Genomic DNA, 18283 nt, shown 5'->3' with positions numbered 1-18283 from the left:
GCAACGCATTTCAATTTACTTTTACTGCCCTGAGTACTACTGCAATTTTCAATTGATTTTAATTGAATTGTCGAGGCGAAAAGTCAAAATATAATTTAAGTTTCCAAAATAACTGCCGGTGTTCCGAACACAAAAGCCTACCAAGTAAGGTTATTAACGAGATCCATCATGAGGGCAAGTATGTCGTCGTGCTTATTGAAGGGGTCTCCATACACGGTTGCCACAATTCGTAGAATTCTACTAATAATGGTCGATTCTTTCTGTTTGGTAAATTGGTAGAATTCTTGATGTTTTGGTAGATTTTGCAAAATATTCTTAAGAGGTACTTCAATTTTCTATACAAAATACTTTTTGACAAAATTTTCTATAGAAATAAAATTTTCTAAAGAAATAAAATTTTGACAAAGATTTCTATAGAAATAGAAGTTTGACAAAATTTTCTATAGAAATAAAATTTTGACAAAATTTTTTATAGAAATAAAATTTTGCCAAAATTTTCTATAGAAATACCATTTTGAGAAAATTTTGTATGGAAATAAAATTTTTACAAAATTTTCTATAGAAATAAAATTTTGAGAAAATTGTCCATAGAAATAAAATTTTGTGAATATTTTCTATAGAAATAAACTTTTGAAAAAATTGTCCATAGAAATAACATTTTGAGAAAATTTTCTATAGAAATAAAATTTTGGCAAAATTTTCTAACTTTTATTTCTATAGAAAATTTATAGAAATAAAATTTTGACAAAAATTTCTATAGAAATGAAATTTTGACAAAGTTTTTTAACATTTTGACAAAATTTTCTACAGAAATAACATTTTGACAAAAATTTCTATATAAATAAAATTTTGACAAAATTTTCTATAGAAATAATTTTTTGAGAAAATTGTCCATATAAATAAAATTTTGTGAAAATTTTCTATAGAAATAAAATTTTGAGAAAATTTTCTATAGAAATAAAATTTTGACAAATTTTCTATAGAAATAAAATTTTGAGAAAAGTTTCCATAGAAATAAATGTTTGCGAAAATTTTCTATAGTAATAAAATTTTCTATAGAAATAAAATTTTGACAACATTTTCTATAGAAATAAAAATATGACAAAATTTTCTATAGAAATACAATTTTGACAAAATTTTCTATAGAAATATTTTAACAAAATTTTCTATAGAAATAAAATTTTGACAAAATTTTCTATAGAAATAAAATTTTGACAAAATTTTCTATAGAAATAAAATTTTAACAAAATTCAATATAGAGATAAAATGTTGACAAAATTTTCTATAGAAATACAATTTTGACAAAATTTTCTATAAAAATAAAATTTTGAGAAAAGTTTCCATAGAAATAAAATTTTGAGAAAATGTTCTATAGAAATAAAATTTTGAGAAAATTTTCTATGGAAATAAATGTTTGAGAAAATTTTCTATAGAAATAAAATTTTGAGAAAATTTCTATAAAAATAAAATTTTGCGAAAATTTTCTATAGAAATAAAATTTTGAGAAAATTTTCTACGGAAATAAATTTTTGAGAAAATTTTTTATAGAAATAGAATTTTGACAAAAATTTTTATAGAAATAAAATTTTGAAAAAATTTCTATAAAAATAAAATTTTGCGAAAATTTTCTATAGAAATAAAATTTTGAGAAAATTTTCTACGGAAATAAATTTTTGAGAAAATTTTTTATAGAAATAGAATTTTGACAAAAATTTTTATAGAAATAAAATTTTGAGATAATTTTCTATAGAAATACAATTTTGACAAAATTTTCTATAAAAATAAAATTTTGCGAAAATTTTCTATAAAAATAAAATTTTGAGAAAAGTTTCCATAGAAATAAAATTTTGAGAAAATTTTCTATAGAAATAAAATTTTGACTAAATTTTCTATAGAAATAAAATTTTGACAAAATTTTCTATAGAAATAAAATTTTGACAAAATTTTCTATAGAAATAAAATTTTGAAAAAATTTTCTATAGAAATAAAATTTTGAGAAAATTTTCTTTGGAAATAAAATTTTGACAAAATTTTCTATAGAAATAGAATTTTGAAAAAAAAATCTATAGAAATAAAATGTTGACAAAATTTTCTAACTTTTATTTCTATAGAAAATTTATAGAAATAAAATTTTGACAAACATTTCTAGAGAAATAAAATGTTGACAGTTTTTTATAGAAATAACATTTGACAAAATTTTCTATAGAAATAAAATTTTTACAAAAATTTCTATAGAAATAACATTTTGACAAAAATTTCTATAGAAATAAAATTTTGACAAAATTTTCTATAGAAATAAAATTTTGACAACATTTTCTATAGAAATAAAAATTTGACAAAATTTTCTATAGACAAAATACAAAATTTTGTCAAAATTTACTATAGAAATAAAATTTTGACAAAATTTTCTATAGAAATAAAATTTTGACAAAACTTTCTATAGAAATAAAAATTTGACAAAATTTTCTATAGACAAAATACAAAATTTTGTCAAAATTTTCTATAGAAATAAAATTTTGACAAAATTTTCTATAGAAATAAAATTTTAACAAAATTCCCTATAGAAATAAAATTTTGACAAAATTTTCTATAGAAATAAAATTTTGACAAAATTTTCTATAGAAATAAAATTTTGACAAAATTTTGAAATAAAATTTTGAGAAAATTTTCTATAGAAATAATATTTTGACAAAATTTTCTATAGATAATAAAATGTTGACAAAATTTTCTATAGATCAAAATGTTGGCAAAAATTTCTAAAGAAATAAAACTGGTGGCAAAATTTCTATACAACCAAATTTTGACAAAATTCTTTATAGAAAGAAAATGTTAACAAACTTTTCCATAAATATAAAAATTTTGAGAAAATTTTCAATTCAGAAATACAATTTTGAAAAAATTTTCTGTAGAAACAAAATTTTAACCAAAATTTGTATAGAAATAAAATTTTGAGAAATCTCTATAGATAAAATTTTGCAAACTATTTTCAATAGAAATAAAATTTTTAGAAAATTTTCTAAAGAAATAAAATTTTTACAAAATTTTCTGTGAGTAAGTTCTCCCTTTTGTTGATGTAATAAATAGCGGCTAAACTCGAACTTAATACCAGCCTTTATTGTGAAATTGAAAACTTCGTGCATTTTTTTATTAATTTAAGGTTATTTAAGCCATCCCAGACTGTGAGGTATAAATATAATAAATGTGCTATATCATCAATTCATTTGAATTTACTTTTCAAGGATGTTTTATTTTTCTTTTTAGAATTATAGATTTAATTTCTATTATTTGCCAAAACACAACTTGCTCTCAAGTAATTTCAATCTACTTATAACCAAGGCTAACTTACAATACTAACAAAAAAACAAGAAGTTGTCACATTAGCTACCCCCATGTATAAGGAAATTGAGAATCAGCCAAAAAAAAAGTTGTTTCGAAACCACCAAAAACTCATCAATAATGCAAATCGATGACGAACACCATGCAAGCACATTCAAATTACAATTGGCAGTGTGGGAAATTAAAGTACATAGCAGTTGTAGTACTCCACGGCCCACCCCATTCATTTCATCTTCTCACCTAAGAACGCCAATGGATATTACGTCATATTGTTTTACGGTTTGGCTATAGGCATAGGAGACTATCGCCTATACGGTAGTTCTTAATATGCACGACAACAACCAACATTGAAGTGAAATAAAAAAACAACAAAATGTTTCAGGTATGATAGAAAATACAACAACAATAGAAACAACTTAGATAACCGTTTTTTTGGAATATTAAAACATACTACCAACAAAGACATTATAGCCGCATGTAAACAAATAACGACGACAACATTAGTAGTATTTTTTGGAGGCACGTCTTCTAGAATTCATTACAATTTTGTTTTAGGCTCAAAGCCAAGTAGTTTTTTTTTTGTGGAATTTTACAAAAAAGGAAGTTGCCTGATATAACGGAACTGCCAACGAATAAGTGGCAAATGGAAGAAAAAATACACAGAACGTCATAAAAATCCCATAGAAATCTCCAAAACCGGAAAGAAGACAACCACTATCGTATAATATATGCAGTAAACATTCGCATAGAGAAATTCCAATATAAAGGAAGGAACGAAAAGGAACAGTGGTTTATCGAAACACTTAACTAAAATGTATACGAGAATATTTTTTCCACTAACATCCCATAAAATACAAGGAGAAATTTCTCCAAAGAATTCAGATGGTTTTTATTTTTATTTCAACGATATTACTTGCCACCTTACACACAGTGTTAGACCACTTATATAGAATTATTTTAAGCTTGAAATGTTATAAGAAATATCGCCAACATTACTGAAGGATTTAACCATCACTGAAAATGGTTTTGGTTTTTACGAAAACCGAAATTAAGCCCATAACCCTTTTTTATGTGCAAAACAATTATGCTGATTATTTTACCACGGTGTATTTCTTCATTTGAGTCTAATTATTTTAGCTAAAAATTGAAAACGACACACAAATTGGTCGTACTAGTTTTTGTATACCGTAGAGAGAAATTAAAAATAATTTGCGGTTAATAAAATAACACTTAGGGCCAGTTTCTCAATGTGTTGTTATTATTTATCATGTCGATAAAACAGCTGATCCCATAAAAAAAAATTACTAACCGGAAATACAATTTTGAATCGGGAGGTCTATTCCCCGGTTAAAATTAATCGGAGGATGAGAAACTGGCCATGTGTGTAGTCGAAAAAGTCTTTTTATATTTTGTGTTGGAAGGGTGGTATTTTAAGTTTAAAAAAAAAAACATTAATTAATATGGAAGGTGCTGAAAGCATGTTACAACTATTTAAAAATAATTTAAATGAAATGAAGAATTTTTGCTACTCATGTTACCAATGGACCGAGATTCATTGCTGAAATGAAAAAATCGTGCTATTTCTGAAGCGAAAGAATGAACAGTATTCATACACTATGATCATCTCAATATTGGCAATCGAAAAAGCGGCCAGAACTTAAAAACAGAAATAGCTGGTCTAGTGTGGAACATTACACCACACACATTCTGGATGACTCTGCAAAAAATTGGAGCTTGGCTAGACGATGTATCCACCATATAGGCCTAAACTTAGATAAATTAAGTTATGGAGAATGACACCACTCCATGGAAACGGATGGCTCTGCTAAAACTTGGGGAGCTTGGATAGACGATGCATCCCCCTGTAGCCCTAGTCTTATGGTGTTTTCTTTTCTGAAAAAAGTGATTTGCCTTCATTTTGTCTGTACAGAATGTGCATTTTTAAAATGTTACCAACAACCTAAAAAATCATTTCAGCGTCCAGAAAAGAATTCAAAGAAGGAAACAGGGCAATCGCAACACTCTCGTTTGTTGGTAGTGCTGAAAATGCCCGTAATTTGCCTCTATGCGTGGCGCTATTTTCACAACAGAATTCGAAGCTTTTTCGCACTTTTTCCTGTTTTTTTTTTTTTTTTAGAAAAACAAGCAAAAGTGCGAATTTTTTACAAGAAAAGAAAACGCCATTAGGTTAAATTAGATTATGGAAACTGATTTGGTATCCACTTAGAACTTATTGGTCCATTGTGGTTCCTCAATCCCCTTCTCATTTCCTCTTCGTGATCGTTCCGTGATCTGTTTATCATATTTTTGGTGTCCCCCTCAGTTTTGCCTTGGAGTACGGGTATACTAGCTTTCATCAGAAGCCTTGATAAAAGCGCGTATGCGGCTCAGACTGCAGTTTGGTAATTGGTAAAAGTTTGGTAAACGGTAGTAGTCTTAAAGAAACAAGAACCCAGTATCTTGTTTCTTCTAAACGACATTGACCTTGCTCCATCGGATCAATTAAAAACTGCCTTAATGAAATAACGTTTATATTGGCTGGAAAACGGTTCCTGGGGGAAAATGTCAAAAGGACCTGTTACATAATAAAGTTCATTATAAATATAAAAACGAGACTACATGAAAAAAACTGGTTCGACTATCTAATATATGTATGGAAGTGGGACTGATTTAAGTCAACATTGATATGGAATGAGACTTTTCGACTAGCCGAATTTCTTCAAAATCGAATTTTAAAATTTTTGGAAAATCGACTTTTGATAGTAATACAAAATCGACTTTTTTTTTAAATTAAGAGTCGAATGGAAAATGTGTTGAAATATTTTTACTAATATCTCGTCATTATAGCGACGTCAAAAATCGTATTTTCACAAAGGTCGATTTTCCAAATCAGTTCAAAGTCGATAAATTCGATTTTTGATCCCTTTTTCCAACAGAAACAAGATTAATCCTTACACAACTACGATCGAAAATGTCGAATAGTTTAAATGCCTATCTCTTAGTTCTGAACCAAGCCATAAGGAGTGGCTGAATTTTTAGCACCCGACTCATATAAATACGAGATATGTGTGCCTTGATATGGACATCACTTTTAACGTCTATCCTATACGAAAATCGTGGCTACTGATTTTTGACTTCACAGATGAAAAAATTCTGTAAGTGGCAGAATCTAGATAATATTGATGAAATCTGACTCCGAATGCTCGGCCACACTTTTCACCAATGAAAAAATTGGTGTCTGGCCTAAACTGGGATTGAAAGCAGGACGATTTGTATGCAAGGCTGATATGCTAGCCATTGACCTACTTCTGGCTTCCATAGCTGGCTTCCAGAAGCTCAAAAAGTCAAAGATTTTCGTTAGTATTAGTATCAGAAACTAGGGATTATAAAGACCTATATGATTTCAAATCTTTTTATTACTAGGGTATTTGCTTATGATTTTTTTGTATTTTTTTTTAATTTAAAGTAATCACTAAATTGAGAGCTTGGTGTATATGAGAGCTACATCGAATAATTGGCTTATATAAATTTATTTCGTAATAAGACCTGCAAATATTTTAAATTTCAATAAATTATAGAAAAATTCCTGGTCGCTTGATTCGAAAATCGTACGGACGAACGTGTCCAGGTGAATCCCAATCAACGAAATTGAATCATCTCACTCAGCCTATGGAAATGTGGATTGGCCGACACTGAAACATTTGTATAGTCGGGCTTGCAAGATGGGTGTCTGGCATTTTCTTTTCAATAGCTTAAAAGTACCAATTCCTTAATCTGCATGTCCAATTAACTCGCATTAAAAATTATAATATGTAAAGATATTTGGTTAGATTAGGTATATTGGCTTTCCGATATTTCAGGCTTTCTTATGCGATTTCGATTGGGGAAAAAGGTGCAACATTCTCGAAATTGATTGCCACATATGAAGGACACTGTCATAGATTTTGGATCCTGTATCCCTAAAAATGTTATGAATTAATAATAACTTTGGAATGACACTATCATTTGGGCGAAAATACAATGAGGGAAAAAGTAGTGTAACACCAAGGCAACATATTTTTTGCGAAACGAAAACGCCCTTAGTCTATTCGGTCAAATGTGATACCATAGTGGTGAACTTTTAATGTATAAAAAAGCTATGAACGAAATGATAAATTTAGAATATCGCCGCTCGAATGAAATCGTCTTGAAATCATTTTCATCATTGGGCTTAGATCCCTTATCTTATTTTGGCACTCGCCTTCATAATGATTCAAAATTTAAAATTGGAATATTTCAAATATTTGAATAATTTATAAACTGTTAACCACAGTTTGGAGTAGATCTTAATCTTAAGAAAGTATGCTAAAGCCAAATATAATTCTTTGCCTATCAAAACTTCCTCAATTGAGTTAGACCAACATAGTATAACTACTATCAATATTTCCCTAGTAAGTCAGGAATTCATTATATTCCTAATTTGGGAATCACAGTGCATAACATAAAAACAACCAACCAAAAAGCACAAGAAAGGACGTTTAATATAAAGGAAGAATCGACTTAACACCAAAGTTGAAACAGAAAATAATGGGGTTGTGTAACACCCCACCAACCCATAGACCAAAGTGGTGAAAGTGTGCCATGATGATGAAGTTGATTTTTGTTGTTTTTTGTCTTGCATAGAAGAGATAACAAGGAGTAGGATATAGAAAGGATACAAAATCAATGAGATGTAAAGACAAAATCAAAAGCTGGTTATTTTTATGGAGCAAAATTGAGATGTTAAAATGAAGGTGAGAGAGATAAAAGTGATAGTGAGTGAGAATGTGTATTTGACTGTGTGTATGTGTATGTTATTAAAGATCAGCTGCTATTTATTTAGTTTTTTTTTTATTTTCATAATGACGCCCTCATTTGGTTTTGATATGTCGTTCACTATAGGTCTGTTCGCGTACTTTTCCAGTAAAAAATATCCAGTAAAAACTAGCAAGAGAATAAGAGTGTATTTTACACTCTTTGCTTAAAATTGCTGAAAAGTACACGAACGGTATCCAGTAACCATTTGCACATTGAAAATTTCAGCTGCTAAAACATTGAAAACAAAAAACGAATCCTGTATATTTAACTTCCAATCGTAGTTGCCGAACATGTACATTGTATTGGTACTTTGTTTGTTATCATAAACCAGCTGGCAAACTATGCTATGGTTTGCAAGATTTTACTGGGGGAAAAATCTCTAGCAAAAACTTGCAATTTCTCTATCTCATAACTGTCAAATGTAGTCTCTCTCCGGCTCTCTTTTGTTGGCGTTTTGGTGTAAACGAACGACTTCCAGTAAAAATTTGTAATAATTATCAAAAATTATAGGGTTCTCGAACGGAGCTTATATTATTTATGATCTAATACCACCACACATACAACAAATTGTTAACTTACCTGAATTTGTGTTCTTGTACAGGGGGTTCTTCGACAAATTTAGTTGACGGCTCTGAAGGAAAATGAGGTCGTCTTGCAGTAATAAAAAAAAATTCTTTTTTCCTTATTCAACTTCTATTTCCAAATATATGTCACACTAAAAAAAAATATTGTTTGTATCTCCCAAGGTTCTTCGTCTTTATACTTGACAAATTTTTTCCTTAAAAGCTTGCAAAATGTCTCATCGATAAATGTAGCAATTATGGTTTGTCGATGACGTTTTTTTCTTGTTGTTTTTTTTTTTATTAATTTTCTGATAAATAATTGTATCAGCTTTGGATAATTCGTTGGAAAAAATCAATATCTCCTTGCAGATTGTTTTTCACATTCAACTTTGGTGGCCACACACAAGCAATTTTCTTGCAAAATCTAATTGCTGTCTTATTTTCTAGGCTTCCTTTGACTAAGCTTTGTAATTCGTTGTTAAAAATTAGGAGAAATATATCTTTTTTTCTTTCTTATTTTTTCATTAGCACTCGCGCGTCAAATGGGAAACTGTCTAATTGGAAATGTAGAGAAACACAGAAAAGCAAATCGAGAGCATTGCATGTTTGACAGCTGGTTGCTTGGTTGTGAGTAGTTAGTCGCAAGAACGTATCAAGAGGGCGTAGTATAACCAAATCGAAAAGCGCTCCTTACAAATTTGTTGTTCAATAAATATGTATCGACGAAGATATTGTAAAAGAAGTTCACACACACTGAATTGTCGTTTAATTTAAATTCTCGATATGGATCAGAGAATGAAGCCGACCCATTTTTGTCGGCGGCGGCTAACACTAAATTTTTGACTACGGCGGCGGCGGCTTGACGGCTAAGCCGATAAAAAATTGTCTGTTCGGCGGCGCAAAATTATCTATTATAAAATCAATTTGAAGTTTTTCGAATTGTAATGAGATTAGTTGTACAACCAATCTTACAATCAAATTTACATTTCATTCAAATTTTTTGAGCTAAATTTTTGTAAAACTATTATAGCAACTTGATACTAATTGATTAAACGTGGAAAGTTCAAAATTTTGGCAAAAACTGTAACAAATATTATTAATTTTTTCTGATATAAATCAATATTTTAGATTAATTGGCGGCTAAATTTTAGTCGAGATGAGTCGACATAGTCGGCGGCGGCGTCGACTGCTAAAAACGGGTCGGCGACGGCTAAAATCGGCGGCGCGACTCGGCGGCTTCATTCTCTGATATGGATAATGCGCTTTACAGGCTATCAGTTATTCCGGACGGAATGTCGGCCACATAATAGGCCAATAATATGCTCGGCGTAGGGTTTTTTTCTCGGGAACGGGATCCCGGGAATTTGCTATTTTTTCGCTGCCGCTTTCCCGGGAAGGAAGTGCGGGAATTCCCGGGAAATTTATTTAATTTTCATATAATAGAGGGTTTTATATGGCACATGACAGTCGAAATCTAGGTAAAGTGAATTTTGGAAGTGTAATGTGAATGACTACGGTACCAAGCAGTAGTAGTTGCCTTATGGGACATAACATAGTCGTTGGTTCTAGCCCACATTCCAATTGTTAAAAAGAAGATTGCGCTTCCCAATTTATGATTGTCATATTTCTGTAAACCGACATTCTGATAGACTGAGTAAACCTTTATAAACAAATGGACATTTTAACTTATGTGATACTCGTTTGCAATTGCATAATTTCATAATTATTACAAGGATGTTTTTATGAAATATGAAAATTCCAACCTTTATTAAGATAGTTTCTTTAATTCTATCTCATTCACATTAGGCGCGAAATCTATTAAAAGTGGATATTAAATCCCTTATTTATAAGGCAAATGACAGTTGAAATCGAGTGAAAGTGGATTTTGGAAGTGTAATGTGAATGAGGTATTACATGATAGTGAAATCGAAATAAGTTGCTTTCATTTCCAAACAGTTTTTTAATGTTACAAAAAAATTCCACTATATTAATAGTGTTCTGCTGAAAACTGTACCGAAAGAAACCATTGTAAACATTTTTCGTATTATGATTTATGGCTCATGTAAGGATCAACATTATAAAGGGTGATTCTTTTGAGGTTAGGATTTTCATGCATTAGTATTTGACAGATCACGTGGGATTTCAGACATGGTGTCAAAGAGAAAGATGCTCAGTATGCTTTGACATTTCATCATGAATAGACTTACTAACGAGCAACGCTTGCAAATCATTGAATTTTATTACCAAAATCAGTGGCAGAAAATCCGCTTTTTTATCGACAAATTTTGTTCAGCGATGAGGCTCATTTCTGGTTGAATGGCTACGTAAATAAGCAAAATTGCCGCATTTGGAGTGAAGAGCAATCAGAAGCCGTTCAAGAACTGCCCATGCATCCCGAAAAATGCACTGTTTGGTGTGGTTTGTACGCTGGTGGAATCATTGGACCGTATTTTTTCAAAGATGCTGTTGGACGCAACGTTACGGTGAATGGCGATCGCTATCGTTCGATGCTAACAAACTTTTTGTTGCCAAAAATGGAAGAACTGAACTTGGTTGACATGTGGTTTCAACAAGATGGCGCTACATGCCACACAGCTCGCGATTCTATGGCCATTTTGAGGGAAAACTTCGGAGAACAATTCATCTCAAGAAATGGACCGGTAAGTTGGCCACCAAGATCATGCGATTTGACGCCTTTAGACTATTTTTTGTGGGGCTACGTCAAGTCTAAAGTCTACAGAAATAAGCCAGCAACTATTCCAGCTTTGGAAGACAACATTTCCGAAGAAATTCGGGCTATTCCGGCCGAAATGCTCGAAAAAGTTGCCCAAAATTGGACTTTCCGAATGGACCACCTAAGACGCAGCCGCGGTCAACATTTAAATGAAATTATCTTCAAAAAGTAAATGTCATGGACCAATCTAACGTTTCAAATAAAGAACCGATGAGATTTTGCAAATTTTATGCGTTTTTTTTTTTTTTAAAGTTATCAAGCTCTTAACAAATCACCCTTTATATACCCATAAACACAAACGTTTGAAAAATGCTAAATTTCAACAATTTTTCAAACATTTTTTCAAAGGATTAGGGTAATATTCAAGTTGAGAAAATCGCGTTCTCAACAAAAAACAGACATTACCCTCAACAGTAAAATTCGATACAATAGCAATAATTTCTCAAGTGTTATCCTCAAATTGAAAAGCATCGCTACTCAACATTTTCTCAAACAATTTTCGATGCGAGTCAAATTAAAAATTAACATTGTTGCAAATACTTTTCAACCAAAATTTGTATAAATAATATCACCACTACTAATTGAAAGTCAAAGCCAAAATTCTATGAATTTTGTATAATTTATTCATTTTCGTCAAAATAAAATATATAATAATACACTACACTACACAATACAATACTAATTGAAAAATAAATATCTTATTAAACATATCAACAAATAAGAACACAACAACAAAACTTTAAATATCTTAAACATTATTTGTAAACACTTTTGCATATATAATTCGATTTCCTTCCTGTTTGTGTCATAAAACTGCATTAAAACTAATTAATGTGCGGGCAATTTGAAATTAGGAACGTGATGGACCGCGTGTTAGCATAGATTTCCAGCAGAAGGAATTCCCAAATATCCATTTCAAGCTGATAATAGGATGTAAATTAAACTGACGATGTGATGCACATTTTCATCCAGAAGTTAATGATATGGAATAATATCGAGTTTTTAACATTTTTAATTGGTTGCACTTTGAAATCTTTCTGGAAACTTTTTCTGATAAGCCATTCATTTTTCATCGGCCAGCTTCATAATTTTTGCAAGAATGTAGCATCCAAAGATTTTAGTTTTCTGGAAAAATATTTAAATTTATTGACTTCTCTAAAATGTTGATTTAATTTTTCATATTGACTTACAAATTATTATAAACTATTTGAAACAGTTCCAGTTAATTGTCCAACATTTTTTCATCGGTCAGCTTTTTAATGTTTTCAAGAACGTAGAATCCATAATTTTAGTTTTCGGCAAAGAGATAAACATTTAGTGACTTCCTTAAAATTTTATTTCATTTTTTTATTTTCACTTACCTATTATTATAAACTATTTGGAGCAAATTCAGTTATTTGTCTAAAAATTTCCATTTTTTTTTATTTCTTCCACTTGACCACGAACTTCGTTGTGCAAAGAAGTATTAAAAACCACATGGTTTTTGCGTTGCATTTTTAGGGTAATGTTTTGTCAAAGTTTTCTTATATTATCTTCAACACCTTTTCAATGATTTCGTCAACATTTTGGCAAATTTAATGTAATTCGCAACCAATTTGAAGATGTATTGAAGATGAGCTGTTTCAAGTCAAGTTGAATTTATATTGAATATTACATTTACCCCCAAACTGAAAAGTCGTTGCATTTGAAAAACGCTCATCCCCAATAAACACAGGATGAGCGTTTTTCAAATGCAACAATTTTTCAGTTTGAGGGTAAATATAATTTTCAACATAAATTAAACTTGACTTGAAATAGCTCATCTTCAATACATCTTCAAATTGTTTGCGAATTACTTCCCATTTGCCAAAATGTTGACGAAATCTTTGAAAAGGTGTTGAAGATAATATGAGAAAACTTTGACAAAACACTACCCTAAAATGCAACGAAAAAACCATGTGGTTTTCAATACTTATTTGTGCAACGAAGTTCGTGGTCAATTGGAAGAAATAAAAAAATGGAAAATTTTAGACAAATAACCAAATAGTTTATAAAAATAGGTAAGTGAAAATAAAAAATGAAATAAAACTTTATGGAAGTCGCTAAATATATATCTCTTTGCAGAAAACTAAAATTATGGATTCTACGTTCTTGAAAACATTAAAAAGCTGACCGGTGAAAAAATGGTGGGCAATTAACTGGAACTGTTTCAAATAGTTTATAATAATTGGTACGTCAATATGAAAAATTAAATCAACACTTTAGAGAAGTCACTAAATTTAAATCTCTTTGCAGAAAACTAAAATCTTTGGATGCTACATTCTTGCAAACATTAAGAAGCTGACCAATGAAAAATGAGTGACTTATCGACAATAAAAAGTTTCCAGAAACATTACAAGCGCAACCAATTAAAATTGTTAAAAACAACAAATTGTTGAAATCAAAAAACTTCTGGATGAAAATGTGCAGCACATCGTCAGTTTAATTCATATGCTATTATCAGTTTAAAATGGATATTTTGTGAATTCCTTCTGCTGGAAATCAATTCTAACACGCGGTCAGTACATTCCTAATTTCAAATTACCCGCATTTTAATAAATTTTAATGCTGTTTTATGACACCAAAAGGAAGGAAAATGAATTATCAATGCAAAAGTGTTTAAGATATTTGAAGTTTTGTTGTTTGTTTTTATTTTTTTTTTTTGTTCTTATTTGTTGATATGTTTAATAAGATTATTATTTATCAATTGGTATTGTAGTGTATTATGTAGTGTAGTGCATTATTATATATTTTATTTTGATGAACATGAATAAATTATACAAAATTCATAGAATTTTGGCTTTGACTTTCAATTTGAAGTGTGGATATCATTCATACAAATTTAGGTTGAAAAGTATTTGCAACGATGTTAATTTTGAATTTGACTCGCATCGAAAATTGTTTGACAAATTATTGAGTAGCGATGCATTTCAATTTGAGGATAACACTTGAGATATTATTGCTAATGTGTTGAATTTCACTGTTGAGGGTAATGTCTGTTTTTTGTTGAGAACGCGATTTTCTCAACAATTTCTCAACTTGAATATTACCCTAATCCTTTGAAAAAATGTTTGAAAAATTGTTGAAATTTAGCATTTTTCAAACGTTTGTGTTTATTGGGTCCTGTGTTTATTGGGTATTGTCATTTGTCCAGACAGCGCCTTAAAACCGTAACTTTAGGCGGTTTCTAATTTATTCAACTGTCTAAATGTATGCCACATCAAAGTTGGTTTCCCTTTGACCGAGATCCCGAGAAATTCGAAAAAAATTCCCGCTCTCCCGGGAATGGAAAAACTCCGGGGAAAAGAAAACCACGATTATCGATTATTTAGTAATCGCCGACAATTCGTAGCGATTGGCCACACTGTAAGATTCTTTACAAACACAGACATTCCGTCCTGATAAACATATATGGAAATGGAACTTTGAAATGCTGGCAGGGAAATTAAAAGCAATTTCAAATGGATACTTAATAAAAAATATGAACACAAAAATAAATTAAAAAGCTATTTCATATTGCTTTCGTACTCAACAAAAGATTTTAAGGATTTTCTTGTATACTTCATCGTTTTAAGTAATCTCTTTAAAATCCAAAGTTTTACCATATATATGTACGGGATCCTATCTTATTGCAGATAAAAAACATCTCTCACAGTCCACACTGAATGAAGACACCAGTTTATTAATAAAAAATTTAAATCCCGAAAAATTCGGGGATCCGGGATTCAATATTTTGAAATCCCGAATCCCGGGGAATATAAGAATCGATCCCGAATGACAGCCCTATCAATGACGAGCACACATTATTTGATTTTCGTTAAAAACGAATATTTGGCACAAATAAAGTTGTAACCCAAGGAATTGTCTTAAAGTAAAGAAAATCGATAGCTGATATTGACAGTAACAAATTACTAATTTATCGAAATCATTCTAAATTGAACAGGGCACCTATATATATTATATACGTTCCCTGTTTCAATATTACTTACCGTTATTAATAACTTCTTTTTCAAAAAAATTCATATTAAACCATTCAAAATGTAAAGCTTGTGGCCGTTAAATAATGAAAGCTTTCCCACATGTAAAGTTTTCGTTTGTTTCACATTCAATACCAGATAAATAAAACTAAACCAAGCAACATGTTGCTTAAAAAACGCTTGCAATACAAAAGCTTTCATCAACAAATGTATCTTATGAGGGCAAACAAAAAATGAAAACATTTTCTTGTGGGAGAATAACACAATGGAAATTACTTACCCTCCTTCTGGCATATATCCAGGATTACTAAAACCATCCACAAATATTGGCTCTTTGATGGTAAAACATTTCACAGCTTGAGGTCTATTGGACATGGCTGTATCATCCATGGCCAAGTCCAATTTAAGTCTTTCTTCGATTGGGGGCATTCTGTTGTGTATTTGGAGGTTTTCCAACAACAAAACCAAAAAAAGCACACTCAAATTTGTTTACTAAAATCTATTTTTTTAATGAGTATTTTAATTATTTGATTTATTATTTTCCTATACAAATGTAAAGATGGCACTTTTGTTTGAAATAATTTATGAGGCAAGGTTAGTAAACGATTAAATTTTATGGTTTTTAAGCTGGGGTATTTTCGCTAAGTAATGCAATTTGAATTTCCGTTATTATTATTACACAAATTTTTTATTATTATTATTTTTGTTTTGTCTACTTCACAAGGAATTTTTTTCACTTCGAGCACTTGTAATTTCCACTGTTTGTCCCGCGTTGTTAACTCGACAAAAATCACGTCGCGAATGATTTCAACATTCAGCTTGAAATTGAAAACAACATCGACGGGGAGAAGTTTTGAAATACCGCATTCAATTCGCAATTATGTTCTAAATTTGAAATCCCGAGTAAAAATAAACGCACCCATCACACTCTATAGCAGAGAGCTTGTGTCATCCAAATGTTAGGTTGTATAATTTTTCCACAAAATCCATTGAAACCCCAAACGAAAAATTCAAATCCGAACTTGGTTGCTTCATTGTAAAACCAATCAAGTGGAACTATCGCCAGAGGGTGTGTTTGGATCACCCCCAAACAAAGTCAAATGACCGACATTCAAAATTCAATTAAAAGGCGTTTCGATTTAATCTCATATGGCACCCGCGTTTTGTGTTCCCCCAATGGTCTGGTCTGTATTGACTGGCCGGCCCAGTGGTGGCGGTGACATACGAAAGACTATTCAACCCATCGTCAGTTACTTCAGCGCCATTCAATTTTAGTTTTTGCAAAACAAACTCTCGATGACTCTCGGTTTCTAGCGAATGCTTTGTTTATGAGGAAAACAAACCAAGCCAAGTTAATGGAAAAGATTACAAAAGCAAAAGCTATTTCAGTGGTATTTGCTAGACACTAAGCGATCAGTAAAATGCAACCCCTAGACAATACTAGAACCTGGGCTGGCACGGCACATATTTTCTTCAACTTATTGTTAATGTTCAACACTCTATTACATAGTACATAAGATAGCAATGAAAACATCGCAAAAATAATAGACATTGTTGTAAACACCGAATTGTATATTCGGTATATTCGTAAATAAGAAGATAATAGGTGTCTTTTATTTTTGTACTAGATGAAACTTTCGTGGACGGCCTTTCCAAAACCCTATACGGCTTTTTTTGGTACTGTTACATTTTTAGGGTCTAAAGTATCGGTTAGTAGAATTATAAGGAGCAGAGAATGAATCCGCCACCGATCAGTTTTTGCCAATCGTTATACGAGAACACCTGTTTACTTGCATTTCGTATGGGAAGCCCACAATCCACGACGACTACGGGCGTGTCGCCAAATTAAAATATATTCCACAGACTCGTAAGTGACACTACAATAATCGCCAACTGTGAAGGGAGAAGCGTATCAAAAAGTAGGAAATGTACATGAAAGTACTTTGCCATCACTATTATTTCAAGAGTCATTTATGAAACTCCAAGCGCAACTAGCTTATTATTATTTAAATAAAACCATAAGTGAAGAGCTGACGAATAAAAGAGGTCTGCTCTTTTGAAGGTTAATGAACACACCTGATTTACAGTACAGATATCAACATGTGTTTTTTTTTATACCCTCCACCATAGGATGGGGGGTATATTAACTTTGTCATTCCGTTTGTGACACATCGAAATATTGCTCTAAAACCCCATAAAGTATATATATTCTGGGTCGTGGTGAAATTCTGAGTCGATCTGAGTTTGTCCGTCCGTCCGTCCGTCTGTTGAAATCACGCAAACTTCCGAACGAAACAAGCCATCGACTTGAAACTTGGCACAAGTAGTTTTTATTGATGTAGGTCGGATTGTATTGCAAATGGGCCATATCGGTCCACGTTTACGTATAGCCCCCATATATACGCACCCCCAAATTTGGCTTGCGAGGCCTCTAAGAGAAGCAAATTTCATCCGATCCGGCTGAAATTTGGTACATGGTGTTAGTATATGGTCTCTAACAACCATGCAAAAATTGGTTCACATCGGTCCATAATTATATACAGCCCCCATATAAACCGATCCCCCGATCGGTTTTTATGGGGGCTATATAGAAGTCTCTAAGAGAAGCAAATTTCATCCGATCCGGCTGAAATTTGGTAAATGGTGGTAGTATATGGTCTCTAACAACCATGCAAAACTTGGTCCACATCGGTCCATAATTATATATAGCCCCCATATAAACCGATCCCCCGATTCGGCTTGAAGAGCCCCTAAGAGAAACAATTTTCATCCGATCCGGCTGAAATTTGCTACATGGTGTTAGTATATGGTCTCTAATG

The 18283-nt window shown here is 31.1% G+C and overlaps 1 protein-coding gene and 1 long non-coding RNA gene across 9 annotated transcripts in view; one reads left to right on the top strand and one right to left on the bottom strand.

Annotated features, from left to right (window-relative positions):
- MESK2 (misexpression suppressor of KSR 2) overlaps positions 1 to 16669 on the bottom strand; it is a 97702-nt gene extending 81033 nt beyond the window's left edge. For 3 of the 8 annotated variants that reach the window (XM_075310143.1, XM_075310149.1, XM_075310148.1), the window contains exon 1: positions 8752 to 9314. Coding sequence is in view for 1 of the 8 variants with exons in the window: in XM_075310146.1 (XP_075166261.1) it covers positions 15745 to 15893 (149 nt within the window). In the remaining 7 variants the exon portion in view is untranslated. Of the gene's footprint in view, positions 1 to 8751; positions 9316 to 15744 lie in introns of those variants that run through there. The other 5 variants (XM_075310152.1, XM_075310153.1, XM_075310146.1 and 2 more) reach the window with 4 other exon arrangements.
- On the top strand, positions 13170 to 14005 carry LOC142237548 (uncharacterized). Its single transcript, XR_012722506.1, has 4 exons — positions 13170 to 13223; positions 13343 to 13508; positions 13573 to 13678; positions 13744 to 14005. It is a non-coding gene; the product is annotated as an uncharacterized LOC142237548 (long non-coding RNA).
- Positions 16670 to 18283: the final 1614 nt, after the last annotated feature.

This window comes from Haematobia irritans, chromosome 5 (genome assembly GCF_050003625.1).
Source record: "Haematobia irritans isolate KBUSLIRL chromosome 5, ASM5000362v1, whole genome shotgun sequence".
Classification (NCBI taxonomy): Eukaryota; Metazoa; Arthropoda; class Insecta; order Diptera; family Muscidae; genus Haematobia; species Haematobia irritans.
This window is presented reverse-complemented; position numbering and strand designations above follow the sequence as displayed.